Source organism: Onychostruthus taczanowskii, unplaced genomic scaffold (assembly GCF_017590055.1).
Source record: "Onychostruthus taczanowskii isolate IOZ18803 unplaced genomic scaffold, ASM1759005v1 scaffold105, whole genome shotgun sequence".
Classification (NCBI taxonomy): domain Eukaryota; kingdom Metazoa; phylum Chordata; class Aves; order Passeriformes; family Passeridae; genus Onychostruthus; species Onychostruthus taczanowskii.
The window spans coordinates 1,867,142-1,891,983 of record NW_024497078.1 but is presented as its reverse complement, the minus strand read 5'-3'; the positions used below and the strand labels follow the sequence as shown (position 1 = coordinate 1,891,983).

The 24,842-nt window shown below is 38.3% G+C and overlaps 1 protein-coding gene across 1 annotated transcript in view; it reads right to left on the bottom strand.

Moving 5' to 3' along the window:
* Window positions 1-3,376: 3,376 nt before the first annotated feature.
* The window catches only part of GUCY1A2 (guanylate cyclase 1 soluble subunit alpha 2), a 136,303-nt gene continuing 114,837 nt past the window's right edge, over window positions 3,377-24,842 (bottom strand). Inside the window, exons 7-8 of the mRNA XM_041414458.1 lie at window positions 15,419-15,573; window positions 3,377-4,650 (exon numbers count right to left, since the gene is read on the bottom strand). Coding sequence (XP_041270392.1) covers window positions 4,443-4,650; window positions 15,419-15,573 — 363 coding nt within the window. The 3' untranslated portion in view covers window positions 3,377-4,442. The remainder of the gene's footprint in view (window positions 4,651-15,418; window positions 15,574-24,842) is intronic.

Sequence of the window (24,842 nt, the reverse complement as noted above, 5' to 3'; positions counted from 1 at the left end):
TTGCCTGAGAGAAGGATCTATTCAGAGCAAGAAATATACAATGTGAAATCAGTTATCAGAGTTTACATCTTAGCACACTGCTGATACTTTTAAATGCATGCAGCACGTCATGGTTTTGCACTGCTTGCTTTGTACAGGAAAAAATGGAAGATGAATGTTAAACATGAGCAATCCTGCTGATGGGCTTGGTAGGCCAAGAGCAGACAGCACTGTGAAATGGCATGTGCACACACATGAACTGCCATGGACTGTTAATGACCCAATCACAAGCACTTCTTCAAAACTGGCAATTCCCATACAAGATTCCAAGGTTTTAAGAGCTTTGGTTTTCTGTTTGCAGAGGCGTGTTTCCAGGCTTCAAAACAGACTCAGATCTGAAACTGAATGTGGGAATGAGCAGAGAAGCCAAAACCACAATCACAGTTAATGACTATTGGCTCTCTAGAATTAAAAATGAAATATCCTTTGGGATCCTGCAAGAAAACCACACTTTGAGAGTCCTGGCTTAGTAGCAATTCTCCCATGTAGAGGCTTTTGTCTTTGAATGGCAAATTTTACCAGAGGGATGCAGAACAAAATTTATCCACCACCCTACCACTTCATCACTATTTCCTTTTTGCTCTGAGTTCATAATCTCTATGAACTGCATCACAGAAAAGCCTGTGTGATGAGGAGCTTCAGGCAGATGGAAAAATCTGACACAAGATCTGTAAGAAGTGTTCTGAGGAAATGACTGTGGACTCTCTTTACTTTGGCTTCCTGATTTTTCTACAAGCAACTGGCCACAAAGAGATCAATGGACCCATCTAGGGGGGTCCTCACATCACCTTCCCTTTCCCTTGTACATGCAATACAAAATAGATCTTCTCCCTCTCTCTTCAGAGAGGGTGGATTTGTTCTGCACAGAAACTCAAGACAGCAGATGTGGCTCCTTGCAGTTATGTGACGAAACACAAGAACCTAAATTCTTACCCAGAGGAACCAAAGATCATCTGTCTTATAGGAAGTAAAAAGTTGAAAGAAAATTCCAACTGGAGTATATATGATATATATATGATTTTCATAACCATTTCAGTACCTCTAATCTCTCCACCTCATCATCTCAAGGTACAAAATACTGAGAATTTTTCTAATTACGAAGACAATGCCAGGAAAATGAAAACCTTTTCCCTACCACTAGAAGTGTTGTTGGAGAAATGTTCAGTCTGACTACCACCTAACTGACATGACAACATCAATCTTGATAATAAGTTTCATTTAACTTTGTAAAGGTGTCCAACAAAATAAGCTTGCAACCTAATATGAAAGGCAGCAGATGCAACTACTAATTTAGAAAGTGAATTTAGAATTTGTTTTACACTTTCCTCACACTGACATAGAAAAATGTCCCCAGAGAGCCCACACTTTTTTCAGTAACATCCCTCATCATAACACAAATAACATAATACCTAGCATCTGCACTGCAGTTCTAGATACGTTACCTTTACATAAGCTTATGAAAAACAAAGACTGCATATTTTTATACAGTCAGTGTACTCTTATTTGGCGAGTTAGATTATTTACTTGAAAATGTATTCATGATGATATCAATTTTCAGTTCTCACACAGACCTGATTTTAAATCTCCTTATACAACAAAAAGTCTCTGAGAGGATGAGGATGAGGATGGTGATACAAACTGGTTTTGATTGCTTCTCCAATTTGCCAGTAAAACTAGCATTTATCCATCATTCACTATGAAAATGTTTCCATTGATCAAGATCAGGTGCAGAATTAATCTAGACATTTCTTACTTGAGAGACAAGATATTGACCTGTAAGCTTTTGGTCTAAACCTCTAAATTTGTACTCTTCCCATAGGACTGTGGGTGGTGAGAAGAGAAAAAGAGCTTGGCCAGATAGGTTGGGACTCTGGCATCAGCAACTACTGAACAATGAAGATGTGTCAGAGAAGTCAAAAATCTACTAATGGTTATTTGAAAAAAAATCACTCTAAGGAACTAAGTAATGACATCAGAACTATGGATTTATTAGCTGGGAAGTGCCATTCCTCTTTCAGTGGTGAAACATGAACTTTGATCCATTTATGATTCTTACACATCTCACTGGTGTTCCCAGGGTAAAAAAATGCATGCTACATCCTGTCTATGTGCAAACTAATGGCTATAGGCTGAAACTTGCCATCCTGTGCAGGAAATTCTCAGATCTGTAATTTGGATGGATATTTCACAATCTCAAGCTTGAACAGTTTTTTTAAGTAATTTTTCAGATAGGCCACAGAACTCCATATGATGTTTATCAAGGTAGATAAAAACATACTTCCTCTAATCCCAAGAATGCTCTAATACCAATGAAAGAAATCTTTAACATCAGTATCCCACTAGAAAGTGAGGGAATTTGCAATAAAATAGGTTTCTGGGCTAATTCCCATGCATCTACCCTCCTCAGGCTAGGAAGAACTCACCCCTGCATAATAAGTTCAGACATTGTCTGCATGCTGAAGTCGGTAAAGGTTCAAGACAGTCCTTTCTCATCCAGAAAGGCTTCATGGAAAGGAATCCTGAAACATTCTCAGCACATGCTAGCAGTGCCATGCAGACTCACAGGGGCTACTGGTCAAAGGGGACAAATAGAGAACTGTCATTGCCTCCACAGAAAGATCCAGCTGGACAATCTTGAAATGCGGTGAAAGTTATTCATTTATTTTCAAGAGGTGCCTCATGTTATGACTACTAAATCCATAAGCAAACTCATTTCTCTTCTGAATTAGAGAAATGCAGAGTATCTTATGCCTCCTAGTTGCTGCTGAGTTTCATCTTTGATTAAAGTGATTAAAGGCCCACGAGCATCTAAGCCACTTTGGAATCACGGCACAGATTTTAATTAACAATCTGCAAGCTCACAACAACATCACCCACCCCAGTATGATGCAAAGGCAGCATACCCACACAGGAAAACTGACCACCACTACTTGTGAAAAAAAAACAAAAAAAACTTGAGAAATAAACAATGCCTGAAAATGTTCCAGATACACATCTTGCTTGAACTGGATTAATTGAAGACAATAATACTGTATTAATTTTCAACAGCAAAAAATTGGCCTTTTTTTGATTTTTTTTGTTGTTGTTGTGGTTTTTGGGGTTTTTTTTGTTTTTTTTTTTTTTTTTAGTTGTCTTGGACTAACAAAAATCTTGAACTGCCATTTGCATTAAACCTGGAAAAGTACTGCCTTTCCCTTTTTGGTGTTTTTTTGATCTTAACTAGATAAAGCAGGGGACCTTCAGCCAATCCAACAACAGAGGAAGCTTCCAAAGGAGCAATCATTATTAACAGAATGGATTTTCAGCAATCAATCTGGACTAGGAGCACAAGTCCTATTAAAAATATGGAAAATCAGCATCCAGAGAGCTTCCAGTGTCTGCTGGAATTCCTCAGAATAAGTTTTCACAAGACCAAATGTTTAGAGAAGTTCAGGGCTTTTACTGAAAATCAGTTTGGCTGATAATTTAGAGGGAAAACAAGTGCCACTGAAGAGAACTTTTCTGTTTATCCACATATTGATCTTCTGCACTTTGTTTACATTGTCCTGGAAGGACTGGACATACAACACTGTAAGACAAATACTGAACATTATTTTTTATAAGAAGACAGTGCTCATCTAAAGCTTTAGCATAAAAACCAGATAAAGTGATTTATCAAAGTGGGGGTTTTATTCTGTAAATATTGTTTTGGGGTTTTTTTGGTTGCCAAAAAAGTAAAAAAATGCCTTCTTCCCACTTGTATAACAATAAGGTTTGATAGGTAGAATGTATGAAATATACAGTAACTTCTTCTGAAAAGCTATCTAAGCTCACTCAGCTTACAGTATGTGGAATGTAATTATCCAGAAAGTGAAATATGTATAAAAATAGGTAAAATTCCTACAATATTTGTATTGAGTCATAATTCCTCCTGCCAGGAAGGTTACAATAGCTCTACAGTATATGTATGAAATGCTTGTTCATAAAGTTAAAAAACATCATTACCTTACTGAAGAACACATTAAATATAGGAATGCATAATCAGAACTGACTCTCAATTCTGCTTAGCTGGTGCAAATCTACAGAGAACCATCATCCTTTCTGCACAAAACACGACCAACCTCTAATTGGAGGGTTGGGGTTTTGTTTTGTTGTTTTGTTTGCCATAGAGGGGCCAGACTGAAGTTTATGAAAGAAATTCCTCTGGAAGTGGAAGTACATTGTTTAATATTTTTTCCCTATCTCCACTTTGTTTACTGACAGCAGTTACCCACCTTTTAAAATGATTATTGCCTGACATTACATGGAGCTTTTTACTGCCTGCTCAGAAGAAGGCAGTGAAACACAAAGAACCTCCAACTCCCCTGTCATGACCCAGTTCTGGGCTTGTGCTTTTTTGACAAGTCTTTGATCTGCAGCAGGCCTCATAGGCTGGTCTCCCGGAGGAACATGGTGCCGATGTTGTAAGACACCTTTCTCACTCTAGCAGATGTGATGGAAGGTTTAGGTGGCTTCTGACCACTTCTGACCTCCAGGAAGTAACAGATCCCAGGAATTTCCTTTGGAAAGTTTTCTGGAAGCTCTTCACGGGAACGAGGGATAAAAATAAAATTTTCTTCCTTTTTCAAAAGCCTGGAGAAAAACAAAACACAGGGATATAAAACACTCTAAAACACATTCCAGAAATGCCTCTTTGGAAGAGGTGGATCCTATGTGCAACCTTGTAAAAAGTGTGTTTACGCTAGCATATAGAGAAATTCTAAGTCAAGATCCTCAGCTGATCTATATGAACTTATCATCATTAACTTCAAGGAGCTCTGTTGACTGAGATCAGCTGAAGGGATGGCTCAAAAAAACATTCTCTGAAAATCAGTGTCAACATTCAGGAAGTAATGTACCAGAAAGAGAACCAAAGTCATAATGAAAGTTGTCCAGAACATAACATTTGGCTTAATTAAAACACTTTAGTCTGGTCAGTCTGGCAGAAATTAACATTTCAGAATGATGGCTACCACCAGGTTTCCCACTGGAAGGCTGGTATGAAGGTAGCAGTGCTTGGGAACTCTCCCAGCTGAAAGCAGAGAGGTCAGTTTGTGCCCTTCTTATGCTCAGTAGTACTGGTTTTCATAAATCGGGTTCAAATACGGCAAATCCAACTTTAACAGCAGAATCAAATCTGACACTATTCATCAACAGTACCCATGGGTTTAATCCAGGCTATTTGGTTGGGTCAGAAAGGGATCCAGGTTCCCTGGAGCCACAAAGCCACCTCCTGGCATGCCTGCTCAGCTGGTACAACCACAGACCCCACTATGCTGCCTTCTGCCATTTGCCATCTTAGCCATGGTGGAGAAGTCCCTGTCGGGTTAGACCTGAAAATTTAGGGTATCTTTATCAAGTATCTTCCCCAGAACTAGCTGGACTTGTAAAACAAAGGAAGCGACTCTAAACATTTTCTTTTTGTTTCCAAAGTAAATTAAGTTAGTGGTATTCAATCCCTTGCTGCAATGAAAAGAACAGTTATGAGACAATGGTAAATTCTGAGCAGAGTTGGATATATAAAAGCACTCTTCCTCTTTTCCCTCCAACAATATTTATCCTTTCTCTCAATCAGTTTGAAGCTCAAAATCATAATTGGGAAGAATGTTATAAGTTTCCATGGAATTTTGTAATAGGTAGATTATTTAATGTTTGTAAAGTTGATTTCTGGAAAGCAAATGAATGAATGAATCCTCTTGCCAGGAGAATTTTGCAGGATTATCAGTATATGCAATGGCACTTCTTTTACAGAATATTTTTCATTAGTTTTACATGAGACAAAGCTCATTGACTTATAAAGGCATTTTCTTTCCAGCTTTTAAATAATCATTTGGTTATAAAGCCAACAAAGTTTTTGCCTTTGAACTTCTGTGGAGAACTTTATTTTGCATGTGGTTTGAAAGTCCAGATTGTCAATTTTATGATCAAAATACTGCAATCTTTTCTAAACTGCAGGAATGTTTGTGGAGGCCTCTACAGAGAAGCTTTTCCTTTAATCTATGCAATGTTTGCAGTAAATATTTTGTGTGTCCAAACTACAGGCTTAATATACTGAAATAACTCTTACAGCTTCCCAATTTAGATTTCTGCATGTAACAGCTGAAATCTTAGAACTTTCTGAGCTAAATCTGTAAGCTTTCATTGTAGCCACTCTTCCCCACACTGACTATTCACTATGGAGCAACCAGCCTTCCTAAAAATCAATGGTTTCCTCATCAGAGTCTAACATCATGCAATTTTAATGACAGTTACACAAATCCAAAACTGTAAAGTGTATCTACATTATTTGATTAAGGTCAGGGCTGGCACTAACATTAGTTGGTATTTCATACTACTTCCTCATAGAAAAAAAAGTGCAAGATATTAATTACCCATCTTATTTTCACTTGTTTTGTGAATTGTAACTTGGTTACAATTAAGTGCTCCAGGACAGATAATTTGTCTTTTGAAGATTCCTCCACTGCTGTGGCTTGTGATAGACTCCACATCCCTGTATTAGATGCTTGAATCAGCCTCAACGCTCACAAATTGTCCAGCTGACCTTCACTGGGATAACATTTCAGTTCTCAAGCAAGCATGGCAGGAAACCTTTGCTACCAAGCATTGATGGAAGTTACTTATGATTACAATCAATCCTACTTACTTTACAATCTAAGGGTAAAAAAAAAAAAAAAAAAAAGAAGAAAATAAAGAAAGTTTCCTGGCTCATAGAATAATACTATTAAAAAGATTTTCATCATGATGAAAATGACCTCTTGTTAGCTTTCTCCTAAAGAACAGGTTCTTCAAATTCCTTAAATAATATGTTGGTCCTGACACTTGGCTTCCCAATCAGAGAGTGAGATCAAAATTCAGAAATTGCCTCTGATTTCCTACATCTTTTTGTATATACTAAAGAAACAAGTTATCTGCAGATTCTCAGTGCATATTAGCAAGGATATTTTTCTGCAAAATCTTCCCTCTTATTTTTAGGCCACCTGTGATGTTAAAAAGAAATCAACAGCAGTTGATGGCCATTTCTAAGTTTACGGAATTCCTTTTTAAGAACCCCAAAAGATCCTTGTGCCAAGGAGGTGAATGAATAGTGCACATCCTTAGGGATGAGCACTGAGCTGCGCTGTGGTGGGCTGACCTTGGCTGGAGACCAGGTGCTGACCAAGCCACTCTATCCCATGCAATCCATTTTTTTGCACCTCCTCTCTGGTTCAGGAGAAGATCCAGTGTAAACCTCCTGCTCTGGAACATTTCCTGGGTGGTGGCACCCAGTTCAGGTTGGTTGCCTCACCTCACGGATTGCTCTCAGAGCACTCCTTTGTGAACAGGACAGGCTGCCAGTTGTAAAAGCCTGAAAGAACAACCTACCCTGAGAGCACAATCTTCACCTTCAGGAAATTATATTGCAGCTTTAACTATATAAAAAATGTCCCCAGATTGTCCCATATTCAGAGAGCTTAAGCTGAAATTACACAACCTCCGCAGTTCAGGAATATTCATGTAACAACTAGTCTGAAAATATCCCAAAGCATTTATCTTAGCTGTATTTTCTGAATCACTTCTGTGAATTTCCCTTCAGGGCACTATTGCAAAGGATATTTTTATAGTAAGTTTTTCACAGGTTCAGAATTCTGGGTTCCACTCAAGCAGTTGGATACACAATTTACAATTCAGAGCTCAAATTGCGAGGGTCAAGGTACTCAGGCATTCCTATAAATTGCCTGGAATTAGGTCTGCCCTCAGCTTGCCTTCTTCAATGATGTTTCAGGGGAGGAAGAATTTCTTAAACAGTGATTTACAGTTGATTAACTTTGACATCTTGTCCTCCTAACCTGAAGGCTTCCAGAGCTTTTAAAATTCTTGTTCTGTCCCTTCCTTGCTGGGAATACTTTTGCTTTCAGACAAAAAGGGATAGTCTCTGAGAATTATCTTTTTTTTTTTTTTTTCTTTTCTGCTCATTCATTTAAGAAGAAAATTCAGGAGGTCTGTGTGTGAATGAAAATTGGGATCATACTTAGGGGGAATCTTGAAGAAGCTTTTAAAAGCTGTAGCTCTTTCTTCACATAGATGAAATGATACAGTAATTATATTTCAAACTATCATGGCAAGAAATAGTCACATCTTCATCAGAGTTTCTATATTCAGAAAATGAAAACCAGAGAATCACTGAATATGCTGAGTTGGAAGAGACCCATCATGAATATCAAGTCCAACTCTGGCCCTGCACAGGAACATCCCCAAGCTTCACACCATGTGCCTGAGTGTGTTGTTTGAACACCTCTGGAACTCTCTCAGGCTCGGTGCTGCGACCACTCCCATGAGGAGCCTGTTCCAGTGCCCAACCACCCTCTGGGTACAGCACCTTTTCCTGATATCCAGCCAAAACCTCTCCCAACTCAGCTTCGTGCCTTTTTCTTGACTTCAGTCACAAGACTGAAGATATCAGTGCCTGCCCCTCTGCTTCCACTCATGAGGAAGCTGCAGACTGCAATGAGGTCTCCTCTCAGTCTCCTCTTCTCCAAGTGGAACAAACTAAGTGACCTCAACCACTCCTCATACAGCTTCCCCTCCTGACCCTTCACCTTCCTTTGGACACTCTCCCACAATTTAATGTCTTCTTCATATGGTGGCACCCAGAACTGCTCCAGCACTTCAGGTGAGGCTGCCCCAGAGCAGAGCAGAGCAGAGCAGGACAATCCCCTCCCTTGTCCGGCTGGCCATGCTGTGCCTGATGCCCCCAGGACAGGGTTGGCCCTCCTGGCTGCCAGGGCACTGCTGGCTCACGTTCAACTTGTCACAGACCAGGACCCCCAGGTCCCTTTCCACAGTGCTTCTCTGAAGCCTCATTCCCTGGTCTACACACAAGCAGGGTTGCCTGGTCCCATGTGCACAATCTGGCACTTATTAAACTTCATATGGTTCTTACGGCCCAGCCCTCTAATTTGAAGTAAGAAATGGTGATTTCTCATCTCTCCCATTTGAGCTAACACAGACTTGCTATTGCAGAATTATTTGTTACAAAGCCCTCTATACTGAGTGCATGTTGCCCATGATGATTCTTAACTCCTTCCATGCCCACAGTTTTCCCCTCCGTTTCTCCGAGACATCAGGCTTTGGTACTTTTCACTGGATTGCTGAATCAGAGCACAAAAGCACCCACTCAGAACTAAACTTCTGTGTGAACTTTTCTTTAGGAAAACTGGTCTGTTAAGACCAAAACTGAACAAAAGTTCTAAAAGAAATACAATGTTCTACAACAAAGGAGACTGTGCCTTCACTCCTAAACATAGTATGCACCATGAAAAGCACATTGGCCAGGTCAATCTTCCATAAATGCTATCTATCACAGGGAGAAATATCAACAAAAGGAAAAGGTTCTTTCTGCCCTGACTCTAAAAGAACTGCAAAACCTTTAGTTAACCTTGTTCACATCAGCTCATTAATTGGTATAATTAGGAAAATCTAATTTTAATGGCTTTCCAAACAGTCTGATAGAAGACTGTCTTCTGTTGGACTGCTGTGGCAACAAGCGTTGTGGCAACAAGCGTTGTGGCAACAAGCGTTGCTTGCTTCACCAACTGGACATTGTCTTGATAACATAAACCAGCTCAGTTGTTTCCATATGAATACAGATAATAAATTATTACAGCACTCATTAGAAATTTTGGAAGGCTGCTCTTAATATACTTTGTATGAACATATGAAATTGCCATTGTAATGCTAAAAATCAGCGCACTTGGTTCTAAGCTTAAGCAGGTTTGAATTTCTCCCTCAGTTTCTGTGCATAAGGAGAATGGAAAAAAAAACCCTGACTACACCTCTACCTAATTAATTGCACATTGCATTTATTACTTTTTAAACTACGGAAGTTAGTGTGTTAGTGTTCCTTCTTCATACAGGTCAACTGTGGAAAGGCTAGGAAAGGACCAGTCACGATTTTTTACGGAATATATTGCATACCACACGCAGCTCAGCATGGTGAGTGTCAATCTGACCTTTAACACTTTTTTTCTCACCTACCTAAGCAAAAAGAATACTGGGTTTGGGACATCAGAGGCTCAGTGCACAGGTTTGCTACTAAGGCCTCAGGCTTTACACTGATGTAACAGTGCTGGCCTCAGGACATGCCTGGATTTTTGCAGGCTTGAGCTTTTTGTAGTTTAACAGCTGTGTAGCCAACAGATGACTTCTGCCTAAACATGTTTCAGCTTTAGATCAGCTGTGTGAAACTGTGAGGTAACATACACTGCCAACTACTGAACAGTGATCTAGCACAGCTATCCTGGGTAGAGTGAACCTTGGATAAAAGTGAACCTTGAACAAAAATACAGTGTCACAAAGCACAGCACAGACAGACACCAGAGGCCCAAGGACTACCACCACAAAACACAGAGACTGTGCGGTGCAGCCTCACAGAGGCAGGTGACACCGGGAGCAGAAACCCAAGAAAAAACAGTGCATTTTGACTATGCTTCTAAAATTAAACTAGCAATAATTTTTTGTGCCCATGAATAAGTTGTATTCCCAATCTGTCCAAAATTAAATTGTCTGTCCACCAATATCTCTTGAAAACATATGTGGTGAACTGACCAGCATAAAAAGAAACAGTTTTTTAAAGGATGCTGAGAAATAACATCTGAAATAATCTGCTTGGGAGAGCAAGCCCATTGGTTTGACCATCCAAGGCAGAAAAATATAGATGTAGAGATAGCTATAACCTGTAGGAGAAGTAATACATATAAATAGATATAACCTGCAGGAAAAAGAATTTGATAAAAATCAATAAGGTGTTTAAAGAAAAGCCTAATTTTAATTTAAAATCCCTGTAAAGAGGGAAGTACAGAAAAACTTCTTAATTACATAGAACTTCTTGAAAGAACTTTCTATGAAAGAATGATTAAAAACCTACATTGGTTTTAACCAATTTTGAAGGCTGAGAAGCAATTTATGCAGCCTTTAAAACACACAACAACCTTGCCCAGCTCAATAAAGAGGTACACCTGGGCTGTCCTCTCTCCTAAATCAAGATAAAGATGTGGGATACAGGCTGTTCATCTTTGCCTAAGCTCAGGTCCCAGATGCATTGCCCAACATATGATAATGGAAAGTATCTGTACCCAGCACTGAGTGCCAGAAGCACACTAACCACAAGAGAAATACAGGCTGCAAAAGACAAGAGGTAGAAAGAAGAGGAAAAAAAAGAATTCATTCTTAAACAGAAGTTACTCAACAAACAGGAACTATATTTACCTGCTTTTGATAACCTCTTGGAAATCCCAAACCATTACACTGCAACACTACTAGGAAAACAAGACAAATGTGGGTATATTATATTATATCTCATAAAAATCATAATTAAAGGCTGAAACAAAAAACTAAAAAAAATTTAATTTCTTTCCTCTGCTGAAGAGTCTCATAAATCTTACTGTGCTTTCTTCCTGACTATGGAAAATAGGGTAATTCTATTCAATTCAGGATAATGTAGATGAATTAAATAAGCTTATTTTCCTATTCTTTTCTGTCTATATTTTTACACAGGGTCCAGTCTGGGATGCTCAACTTCCTCTCTAGCTACCACATTTTTCACTGGAAGTTTTACCAATGCTATTCCAGTGATTTAATTTCACAACGCTTAGTGATTCAAAGCAAATGGGGATCTGTGAACCTTGTGTCCAAAGACATGTCTGAGTCAAGAGAACAAGATATTTCAAACAGAAGTGATGTTTCAGATTCAAAAAATGTGAAGTCCACCTTTCTAAAAGGTGCTGTTTCACACCTAGCAGAGCTCTGCCCAGGTAGGTGTAACTGGAGCAAGGCTGCCCCAGGCTCACTGCTGCTGCTAAGCAACAAACATCACACCTTGTACTTACCATTTTAAACTCTGATTCTTACTTAGGCAGATTACTGGCTTGAAGGGAAGTGTCTGTAACCAATAATAGGCATTCTGAGGTGTGATAATTATTTGAATGCTGATGGCACTTTAGGATGCATAAACTTTACTGTAAAATGACAGCTGGTAAGTATTGGACATGTTTCAAGGACCTGCAAGCTTTATAAAACGTATACCACAACTTCCATCAGGGGCCATGGTAGACACAAACACGTGATGATAAATGCCAGTGGCTTCATATAATTGAAAATTCTGTTGTTTTCATACTGACTGCAAAATAATCTACTTTGGAAAACACTTAGATAATAGAAATATTAACAGCAGTATTAACAAAGTGCAAAGCAGCACAGTGTGATCAAGCAGAAGCATTTAATAGAATATAAAGTCAAATACAAATGTGTTTTCAGTTTGTGGTGAATCATTTAATTTATACACAATAAATATATATTCATACAAATTATATTTAAGAAAAGTTATATATGGATGCAACAGATCACTACTTTTTGATTTGGACACCACAAGGATATTATGTTAAATCTCGTAGATCATGTTCAGAAACTCTGAATAATTTTGCCCCTTTGAGTATTTTGTAATTGCAGTCTCCTCTGGCCACTGTGTCAACAATGTCATTTCTTGACTTCTTTCCTGTTTTCAAGCTTCCAGCTTGAAAGGCTATACCAGAAGGTATAGCTTGAAATCAACTTTTGAAGTCATCTCATGCATATTCATTTTATCTTTTCACATCATTTCCCAAGCCTGTAATACAAAATTGTTGCTAGCCTGATCATCACTACTTTTAGCCACTCATTGTGAATGATAACTGCATCTCATTCAAACACATATTTTCTTGCCATTTCTACTTCCTTCACCTGTAACCATGCATCTAGCCTGTTACTTCCACTGCAAGTTCTCTGAATCAAGCACTGAATTTGTTCAGCATGTTAACAGCAGATTGTTTACTGAGTACAATAACGCAGATAAAAAATACCACTAATTCTGTATTTTGTTGTGTATTGTTTTGCAATTTTATGCTACAGCATTACTATGTAATAATCACTTTTCTACCCTCTCCCCCTTTTGAAGCGACAGTCTACATTGATAACTGTGTGCAAGCTAAGTACAGACATGAGGGTAATATAAGGTGAAGGTTCAGCCATCCTGAAAAAAATGGTCCTATTCATACCGGATTTCTAGGATTAAAGGAAGTGAAAGAAACCATTTTTGATGCAACCTGAGAGATATGTAGGGTGAGAAGCTCTGACTCAAGTTTTAGTACCTAGGACTCAGTAAGAATGCTCTCCAAGGTGACTGACATTTGACCTGCCATAGTACAATATGCCCAGCGGCAGCTAGACAGAGATGAGACACAAGTAAAGAGAAGCTGTCTTCTCTGCACCACAATGCACTAAGAGCCAGAAAATGAGCAGCACAAACCCACCAATTTCTAACAAGCTCCATACACAGGACCTCAAACTAACTTTCAGAACAGCCTTTTAATCAGCGTTGTGATGAAAAGAAAATACAGTCACAGAATCACAGAATCAATGAGGTTGGAGGGGACCTTTAAAACCCTTCTAGTCCAACCCTCTTGCAGTGAACAGAAATATCTTCAGCTAGATCAGGTTGTTCAACAATGACCCCAAATTTGTGCCTCACAGAGGAGGTGCTGTATCACTCATAACCAAATTCAACACAACTGGCACTGTGCACTGGTACACAGAAAGTGACTCTGGCCCAGCATGAAGAGAATTCTATGCACCACAGGTCCCACAGATGGTATCTAGTTATATTTCCATAAAGCTGTCTAGCTCACCAGTTTCTGCTCTCAGGGACATAAACATGAGCAAGGAACACCATAGCCCCAAGTGAAATCAGCCCCCTGAGCCATGTTTGTGAAGATCTCTTTTCTGAAAAGTATGGACTGCACGTTCAGAGTATCTTGAAGACTATCTCAGGCTGGAGAACTGCACTTTATAAGAACTAATCCTGTTCAAGAAAAGTCCAACTCCCTGTCACAGGGACTTGGTCTCCTTTTGCCAGACCACAAACCACACACCAAAAGCCCTGCTACTGTGTAATTTTTGTAACTGGAGCACAAATGGTAAGTAAAATTATGGTGACTATTGAAACAAGGTTTTACAGGGTTCCTTCTATTCCATAATGGATGGCCAAGAGTCAAGCACTGTAGAATGCTGTGTATGGAAGATCCCAAAACCAATTTATTTTCAAATGATACCAAGCTCCAAACAGGAATTTCCTATATATTTATTGGATTTATTTTTATTTAAATGAAAATGTTTTCTGTAAACAATAATAGACTGGATCTGGATAGATTTGGAAAATAACAGATTGTCTTTCTCTTGCATGTTACCAGACAGCTGTATGAATCTATTTCTGTTCAATTTATGATACAAACCCTATTCTGCTATTCTACCTCTTGTTCAATTTGTTACACCTGCTTCATTCTCAAAATATGATCTCAAGTGAATGGGCTCTTCAGAAGAATGTCACTTTATGCACTAGTTTAACTATTTTTAACTCTAATTTCTGACTTATTCATTTTAGCACAGCAGACACTTCAATACATGGATGAAGAAATCCCATTAAAAATTTTTATTTACATAGATGGCTATGGGGGAAAAGATTTGAGATTCACAGTACTGAATAGGAAAACAAAAAAAGAAAGAAAAGCAATATTGTTTGAACAACTGTGTACAGATTTACCACACTGTCTCAAAACATTACTTCAGAAAATTACTTCAGATGCAGAACACTGGAAGATTGAGATATCCTGCCAAAAAAAAAGGGAGTGCATCAGCTGTACTCTAAGCAGTAGAAATTCTAATAGTCAAACTGTCAAATTCGAACAATAAGGAACACCTTTTTTATTTAGGAGCTGTTCCTCACAACCAGATTTAATCAAGCCCTCTCTCCATTTGCATAATTTCTTCAAAACGCTAGGGATAATGCTTTGCCATTTTCAATCTTTTTTTCCTACATTATGAGAATGCTTCTATCAAGTGTGTCTTTACAGTGCTAAATAAGAAATTCTGTCTTCAAGAAAGCATTAAATCTCTTTGTAAGCTTGGCCTTACTGGCAAAACTAGACTTCCTTCTTAGACAATGGGAGTGTGCTTTCTTTCATGAACTGTGTTTAGCAGGTGGAACCTAAATCCCCAGTAAAAGAGTGCATAAAATTATGTCGCTTTGGGGGACATCTCCCATTCCTTCTGTTACATATTATTTTTAGCAGGAATAGTTGGCTTTTCTGTTGTGCCCCCTTGCCTCCAATGCCTGACTTCTTTGCACGTTCTGAGACAAACCTGCGAACAAAAGACAGATATCCCCACACAATACCAATTTCCTCTGTCCTGATGCCTCACCAACTTTCTGCTGAATTGAGGACAGAGCATGCTACAGGATGGAACTGAAAACAGGATGGAACAAAAACAATAGGAAAGGGTGCAGAGGACTTACTGGTAGGTGGTGGGACTGACGTTGATGCGGCGTGGGTGACTTCCTGACTCGAACTTGCTGGCCAGGGTGACGTTGTTCCCAAAGAGGCAATAGCGCGGCATTCTCACACCAACCACGCCGGCCAGCACCGAACCTGAGTGAATGCCTATCCTCATCTGCAAAAAAACATGAGACCCACGTCAGGCTGCCTCTCCTGAGCCACCAAGGGTAATGGCATTAGCACTCATCTACAAGCAGCCCTTTCAAATAAAGAGTAAACTAAAGAAGAAAGAGTGAAGTGGAAAAAAACCCAGACTGTTCTATTCCTCTAGCTTAGATGACATGCAGTTAAAAGAAAGAAGAACAAAAAGATTATTATCTTTTTCACTGAAACTATTTTCTTCTGTGCACATTTGCTGGAGACTGTGACAGTCAAAACAGAAATGATTAACAGAATAGGACAGGATCACCCAGAGTTACTGCAACATCAGCCATCTAATTACACAAATAAATACATCACAGAGGTTATTTTTGCCACCACTTCTAACACGGCTTTAAAGTAATACCCAGTTTTTCTCAAATTGGCAGGAAGAGTAGTTAAGTGGAGTGAATAAAAAAGTTACTTTTATCTCCTCCATATTTTTCTTCCAGACTCTTCAAGGTCTAAGGTCTTCCTCACTCTGTCATATTGCAGTGGTGAGAATGCTGAAGACTGAGGCACCAATGATTTTAAAGGTAATTGTATCCTCCTCAAAATAAAGAGGAATAAATCTCCAGCAAATTGTAAAACTCATGTGACTATTTCAGCCATCATTCCCTGTAACTGTCTGAGATCTGGCAATTGCACAGACCTGTACAGCTCAGAGTCACCATACAAGTTTCCTTCAGAATGAATAATCAGAGATTTATTCTGCATACATTTTAGCTAAAAATTGCGTTTGCCAAGAAAATAATTTTTACAGACAGGGAAGTCTTTTTCTCTTGTTAACTTTATAACAGTAAAAAATTGAAAAGAAGATATTCCTATCTTCTGAGCATACTCTTGCTCTTAGCAACTGGACTGCTGCAAAACTTAAGGTGAAGGAAATAAATAGCAGCTCCTAACAGGGTCTGATGGGGTATGAATGAGTGATTTACCTAACACTGTACTCAATATGGTGCTTTTACTTACTTAATTCACAGTTATTGCTCTGTGCTTTTGTCCATCAGTCCCTATTTTTTTTAATGAAAAAATACATATGGACTCAAATACAAAAAAGATATCATTATTACTCCTTCTTTATGTAAAGAATACGCCAGCATTTGATAACACTGGTGTCCATGAAGTTTTAAGAACACGTGGGACCCCACATTATTTCACTGACTGTGGTTCTTCCCACATGCCCAAGACTTTCACCATGCAGCTAAGCACTCTTCTAATTTTGTTCCTCTCTTATTTGTCACAGCAAATGGGTTCGGAATTATATCTGCTATGAGCTCCTGCATAACCTAAGGACATGTTCTGCATTCAATGTGATACTACTTACAACATTCTCACAGGCAGCCTAAAATCCTCAGTCTTCACAACAATGATGTTAATTACAGACTAGGTTGTTTGGTTTGTTTGTTTCTTTCTCCTTCTTCTTTCCGTTTTTTTTTTTTTTTTTTTTTTTTTTTTTAATCTATAAATAAGAATCACTCATTTTAATTGAACTTTCAAACCTTTACTATGGTTTGGAAGCCAGACACAGAAATCCTTCAAATCCTCTATTCCATAGGGTTGGGAAGCATCCATGAACTTGGTCTGCCTGCTAACATCTGTGCAAACTCATAATATTCGGGTTATTTTGATCATCTTTTGGAGAAATAAGATATCCTGCTTTTGCTACAACACACATTTAAACTCCACTGTCCATTACCAGCAGAAAAAAGTGCTCCTGCACTCATGAACTGGCTAAACAGTCCTTCTCCCTATAGGTGAGGTCAGTACCTGCCGTCAGTGAAAGACTATGAGCAGGAAGTCTTGCTCACACAACAGCCAGCATGCTGTCAGCTTTTAATGAATAATAACCTATTTACAATGTCTTGTTCTTGTGAGATGGGAGGTGAGTTAGTCATTTTGTATACAATTTTAGGAACAGAGCTAATGAAACCCATTTGTTCCATTGCTACTCTGCATGTTTATTTAAAAAACACAAATTAACTGTGTGCTGTGACCTCTTCCACAGTGCATTCCATCACATGTAAAGGCCAGATTGAAACTGTGAGGAAAAGTATTAGCTTTGTTTTCCTCTAAAAACACAGGAAGAAGAGTATACATTAGAGAGGATCGAAAATACGACAGCTTTTGGTAGGAAATACTAAGAAAACATACTAAGAAAATAAAATTTGTTTTTGCAATATATGCAGTGAAAGCTGAAGTTATTGTTGGTTGGTTTGTTAATTTCATTCTTTCCTTTTCATTGCTTCCTTTTATATTGCCACATAGTTTTTTATCACTCAGTGCTTCAGTGACAGACACAAGGGTTCTTATGTACAATCTTAAGAGCTTTTTAAAAAACACTTGCTCCTGCATTAAAAAGGTAGATATAGTCTCACAAACACAGGTTAAACTACATAGAAAGAGTCAAAACCTGAAGTTTTCATTGGGTGGAAGAAAGTTGATGTAGGTTTTCTCAATAAACCTTAGAGGTAAATTACACTAAGAATGGCTTACAATAAAGCTCCACATCTGCTGCATTATGTAGTTCTCTCCAAAAAAGGAACCTGCAAACACTGATGCTCTTGCCAGAAAGTATTCCTTAGTGTGCCTTATTATACCAAGAATAACCATTATATTGGTCCTATAGTACTTTTTAGAGAAGTATGTTTTCTTAAAAGTGTCTTTTCAAGATTTTACTTCATTTGCAGATTCATTATTCTAGTCTTTTCCTCACAGAGTTGAAAACTGTTTTGTTAACTGCTTCAGGCTCTTTTTTACAAAGGAAAAAAAGTGTGATCAAATTATTAACAAGAAGGCACTTACTGGGAACATCAACATTTCACATTACCTTTGCAGTAAAGAAAATCTGCCTAGACCACATAACTTAGAACAACAACAGTTACACAAATATAGTTATAGTTCCCAAACTATATTGTACATGTAGCCCTTATCAGTGCTCTCTCAGAACATTAAATATTAAAAATAGCATAGAAAGTGAAAACTATGCGACAACACTAAGATGCATTTTTTGTCTATCATAACTCTGTTTATTACTTTTAATATATGTGTAGTACAAATTATACATCTATTAACTGTCTTAAATGGAGCATTTTTAATAAAATGAATGCTTTTCATCTGTACCAACTGCTCCTTTGTATGTGCTTAATTATTTGGCTAAAGATAATAGGGAAGCGTGCAGCTGAACCCAAAAATTCAGAGGCATTCTTCACACAAATGGAAAGGAGAATCTTTGGAAACTATCACAAAGAGAAAACAGCTGTGAAAAAAAATAACCAGTAAATACCATTCCTCCAAGAGGTAAGGAACAGTGAAGAGACCCACAAAAGCCAAAGACATTTCTAAAGCATCCTCCCGGAAGGCACAATGGCAAAAGAGACATGAACAGGTGGGACAAATACTGAGAGACCTGTGAGAGATCTTTCAGTTGAAGAGGGACAACTTGAACTGAGTGCAATGAAAAATGAGAAAAAAAGATGAACAGATCTGATTTCTTCAAGAGCTGTGGTAAGAGTGAAGTGGAGAAAAGCTGATGAGTCAGAGGTGTAAAAGAAAAGCAGCCTGCATTGATCAATGTAATGTGAGAGGAAAGACATGGCTATGTGCAAAGCAAAAGAAGCTCCCAAAGCTTGTGTTAAGAAAGTAGCAGAATTTGGATATTTCTTACTGGATAAGGCACAAAGAGCAGAAATGTCTAATGCCCGAGTGACCAGAAGGATTTTGTTTAGTAGCGATAAAAGAAGAAGATTCATAAGGAAAGATGAGAAGAACTGATCATCATCTAAAACGACCAGTGGAAATGTGCCAGAAGTGGTACCAATGAGAGCTGATAGTCCAGACTAGACTGCAAGAGGAAAGTCAAGAACAAACAGGAACAAGGATGAACAACACAAAAATATTTCTTTTTTTCCTGAACTGAACATTCTGTTACTGAATTCTTCTGATGTCCCAAATCTTAGAAAAATTGTGTTACTTCTTTACAACTCCCCATTGCCAAAGCATGATTTTCCTCTGTTATATCTAGAAGAGCTGGGGTTTTTACTTTGTTTAGTTTTGTTTCTTTTTTATCTGCTGTGCAATTTCAATTACTTGCAATTGCCTGAATGCCTTCTTAGCCACCATACTGAAAACTGCCCTCTTACACCAAAATAAAGCCTATTCCAACTGAGATGAGAGTAAATGCAACACTGAAAATTCACAACCTATCTACAATTGACTTTATGGGGAAGAGGCAAAAATATTTTAATAACAGTAAATTAATGCAGTGGCATGCCTGAAGTAAATTTCATCATTGCTGCTTTGCTTCTTAATAGTTGGGGGTTTTTTTGTTAATCAGTACTCTCTCAAAAAAAAAAAAAAATCCAGTCATTTTCATTAGGGTCAAAGCTTTTGAGTTTTTTTCTCTTTTGAAACCTTTTACAAAAATGTATTTTCCATCATCCTTCCTCATTTCTCCACATCATTTTCAAGGCAAAAATTAGAGTGCAAGTGGAAAGACAGCCTAAGAAGTAGTACTTGTCCACTCAAGAATGTTTTTGAAAACCCCAAATCTAAATTTTTTTGACCAATATAAGTTTGCATACTGATAAGCAATAGAATATATGAATCTTATTTCCCTTCAGTCAAAACTGAGACATTGCATTATTTAAAAATAATTCCTTTATTAATTAGGCCACAGAAAAATGGTTCAAGCTGTAATGCTTCCTGAAAGGAAAATTAAGCGGGTTTTAAATTATTCCTCAAGCTTCATATGTACATGGTGCTGTGCAAGAATATTTGCAGTCATGGTTATGGGCTTACAAATCTATTTTAAAAAGCATAATTCATGCTTTATTCAGAAGAAAAGAGACTAATAGGCAACAGCATGAAGAATTGCATAAGGGTATGATTGTGAAGAATGATTTCTGAGTTGAAAAGGACTGCAAATATTTTTGCACAGCACCATGTACATAAGAAGCTTGAGGAATAATTTAAATCCAGCTTAATTTTCCTTTCAGGAAACATTACAGCTTGAACCATTTTTCTGTGGTCTAATTAATAAAGGGATTACTGAATAAATTGAAGGGCAAAGTAGGAAGAAGAAGAGTCTGTGGGTACCTTTCTTTTTGTCTTCCAGTAAAGAGTAGTTGATACTAAAACATGCAAGCAGACTTTCCAACTCACACTAAAGGTAACCACATAACCTGTCTTCTGGTAAGCACAGGGCAAAAAAAAAGCTAATTTCCTAAGTTCTTTCTCTACAACCAGCAATTTTCAGTTCAGGGATTTCCTGAGCCAAAAGAAATTCTTTTTGTAGAAAAAAGGTGTTTGATGTTCAGTTCCTCCTCAAATATGAATGACGGTAACATTCCAGCATGCATTCTTTCTTTGCACCACACACATGGAAAGAAAGACCTTAATAAACAGTTCTTACACTCTGAAAAACACACTCCCATGCAAGAAAGAGAAGTCTCAGGTTGTCTCACAGGTTAACTGCATCCAGAAGGACACACACAATCCATTTTCTCAGAACTGTCTGCCTTACACAGACACAGAGGAAGGAGAGAGGGCAGGCTGTGAAGTAGGTGACACAGTTTGGAAAACAACCATGGGCAGAAGTGATCCCCCACTCAGCCAACCTGGACCTTTTCAAGCCTCTATAATGTGACTGACTGACAGCTGTTCAAGACTTTGTGCTGAGCTGAGCAGAGCTCAGGGCTGGCACAAGGCAGCAGCTGCATGAAAATAGTTCCAGGCACTTGGATGGCCCAAGCCAGAAAAACACTTAAATACAACAGAAAGCATTCTGCTGGATCAGGACTTTTGGTATCAGCCAAAATACTGTATATTGCTATCTGTACAGTAACATTTCTTAGTCAAAAGCACTCCTCACTTTCTGGCCTAAAATACTGATGGATACTCTTTGTTTCAGTATGGAGCTTCTCCCTTCTGTCCTTGCAATGTCCTTCAGAAAGGAAAAAGTCACCTCTTGCAGGGTGTCTTAGCTATTAGTCCATGACACACATCCAGATTATTTCAAACAGAATCTGCCAAATTCTGTAGGGTGTTTTCTGCTCTAATATCTTCTAGCAGCATCTACAGCAGCGCTATGTCTAAATCCAACATATGCCTTACACAGGGACATTTACTTGTAAAATGTCTCAGTGTAAAACAGACTCTCCAGAGCTCAGAGGTCTAAAATCAGGGCCACACACTGGCGAGTCAATGTGCCTTTCTACTCCTTCAGAGGACTGCAAGTTGATAGGACTGACAGCTATGTCCTGACATATGCTTTAGTGTGTGGGTTATCTGTATTCTTAGATAGATTTATAAATATCACAGTGCCTTTCTGGAAAGGGACATATGACAGTACAGCTCACTACAGAATTGTTGCCAAGGAACAGACCTGCTCAGAGGAAAATTTAGATCACTTGACTTTCACAAGGTGTTCTATAGAACTAAACTACAGGATACATTTTCCACACCCCCCCACCCCCCACCCCCCCCCATCTGAACATCATTTGGAGAAATAAACACTTAACTTCTTTTCTAATCAGAATTGCCTACATTTTTTACTCAAAGAATTATTCAACCCATCTAAAGCAAAATACACAGCAAATTATACAGGGACAATGAAAAATAAAGTAATAAACTAATAAAGAGTGAATGCCTTAGGATCAGTAAATCTATTTTAAATAGTTATTGGGTAAGGCAATCATGTGTTTTGTGCAAAAGAGATGCAATTAAATTATAACCAATGTGATGCATTTTGCATATGTACATCCCTGGGTTATGGTCTTGGCATACAGTCCGTTCCACTGAATGTGGGAAAAGGAGCTATGAATCATTTCTACATAAAGAAGCCTCAGACTTGAAGGATGAAATTATTTCTCTCTTTCCCTTGAAGCTCTTCCACCATGATCTAAGCTAGTCCTGCACTGAATAGTGGTTGGATTAGTTAACCTTCAGAGGTTCCCTGCAGCTTCCTTTATTTCACAACTCTGTATTTCATAACCTGTGTTGAAAAATTATACACTTGTGAGTCTCCACCTGCAGTAGAAGATAGAATTAGATGAAGTAAAAACAAAAATGAAGACTCAGACTAGTTTTGGGAGCTCATTAGTTCTAGCATCAAGGGAAAGTTTACTCTGGGCAAGTTATTTTTGAGCCAAATGGGATCATGTGAATTCAGTATGGCACTGCTCAGTGTCTAGGTTAGAAGAGGATTTGGGTCATCTGTAAGGAAACTTCTGACCTGAAATTATTTACTGCAGGGGTTCTGAGTGGAGAGGTGGGTGTCAAATGACGTAAATGAGAATTTTCAGAGCTGCTAAACAAAAAATAAAACCTGTATCCTTCCCCTACGGTCCCAAAGAAGAAACATTAAAGTTAATGTGCTGCTTCATGAGCTGCTTCTCACTCACCAGTAAAACATTGCATTTCATTGTTGATGGGGCATTTAATCAAAACCACCTTTTATTGTTTTCTTTAAATAGTAATTTCCACAGTAGGAATTTAATTACTATGTGAACCTGTGTGTTCAGGCACTTAAAAAAGAGCTAATCACTCACACAAGCCCACATGGCAGTGGAGGATTTTTCCCAGCCTCCCCACCACTGACACCCAAAAAAGAAAAATATTCATCAGAAAGTTCTCTTTGATCCCTAGTGTAGGAGGACATCTTTGTCTCCCAGTGCCATCATATGACATATACTGAATGGATTGGGTGATACTTTAACAAGGATAAATGACACATGCTCAAAATATTTAAGGGAACAAAAAAACTGTATGCAAAAAAAGAAAAAAAAAGTTTGACCTAAGTGTTTTAACCTCAAGAATCAACCTTTGATACTTTTCATAATTTAAGGTAAATTTCACCTAATAGCAACATCCTAGAAGTTAGCCAGCCTCATTTAAGTTTGGTTTCTAGACTCCTGCTAAACACAGGAGGTAAATAACCTCAGGGCTGCAATTCTTCATATTTTAAAATTGACACACAGGAGAGGCTGAATCACTCACTCCTGAAGCTGTCTAACTCTCCTGGTGGAACGGAGAGGAGCATTTAATTGTAAGTTTAACCTGGACACCTCATAAACAGAGAGCTAAAGAAGGTGAGATGAATTCAACTCTCAGCCTAAAAGGCAAAGTTGACACATTTACCTTTATGTAAAATGAGCTACATTCTTGTGCATAAATCATCAAAAATGCAGGTGTTGATGGATGGGACCCCATCAGAAGATCATTCTGTTTGTAGAACTGCAGAAATTTCTTCAGATGATTTAATGTAATGGTCTTTGAATCTAGCCTGCAATCTTTGAGACTGTAAAATGAAATGACCTTTCAATGGCAGAGTCATGCTTTGTCTTTTGACAGTACAGGTTCTTATACATCGATGAAAGCCAGATTGATCTGCTTTGGGAAGAGCTTGAAGCAATCAACAAGGATCACAGCAGCTTTTAAATAGAACCACTGATCTGTAACAATCTTACACTTTTACTGCTAGAAGCAACCTTATCTAGCCTCTGCATAATGACGTATCACAGTCTTCCCAATGGCTTCCACACTATTTATGAAACCTAAATTGTTGCCCATGTCATTTAAACCTCTACCACCACAAGGCATGTTAATACTTTTTGTACCAAGAGGAGATACACTTTAAGCATGTAGTTTCTACTGGATGTCCCAGCTTCTTGCAATCAGCACCAAGGCAGACATAATCAAAATAAAATTATTAAACTCCCTGCTCCATATGGACACTGTACACATGACAAAAGAAAAAAAAATCAGTGTGTCAGGCTTTAAAAATGTACCTGTTCTTAAACTGGGAAAAGCAGACAGACTGCTGCCTTCAGCACTTCTCAGTCTAACAATACAGCCAATTAAATTGTTCAAGAAACGACTGGATGTTGCACTTAGTGCTACAGTCTTGTTGACAAGGTGGTGATCATCCAAAGGCTGGTTGGACTCAACAATCCAAGAGGTCTTTTCCAACATAAATAACTCTGTGTGATTCTGTGACTCTGTGATATAGACAAATACCTGAAATAAGTCAATTTATGCCCTCTTTTGAAACAGCAAATCAAGGAATGACCACATGAAAGATAAAAGGCTAAGGAAACCCCAAGGTGTGCATAAAGACTGCATAGGACTGCAGGCTTTAATAGCTAGAATATAGTTTGCTTCCTTGTGAAGAAACATAAGGCACTGCTACCATCACAGAGACTTGAATACTAAATGTGCAACATAACAACTCGTTCTCATGCTCAA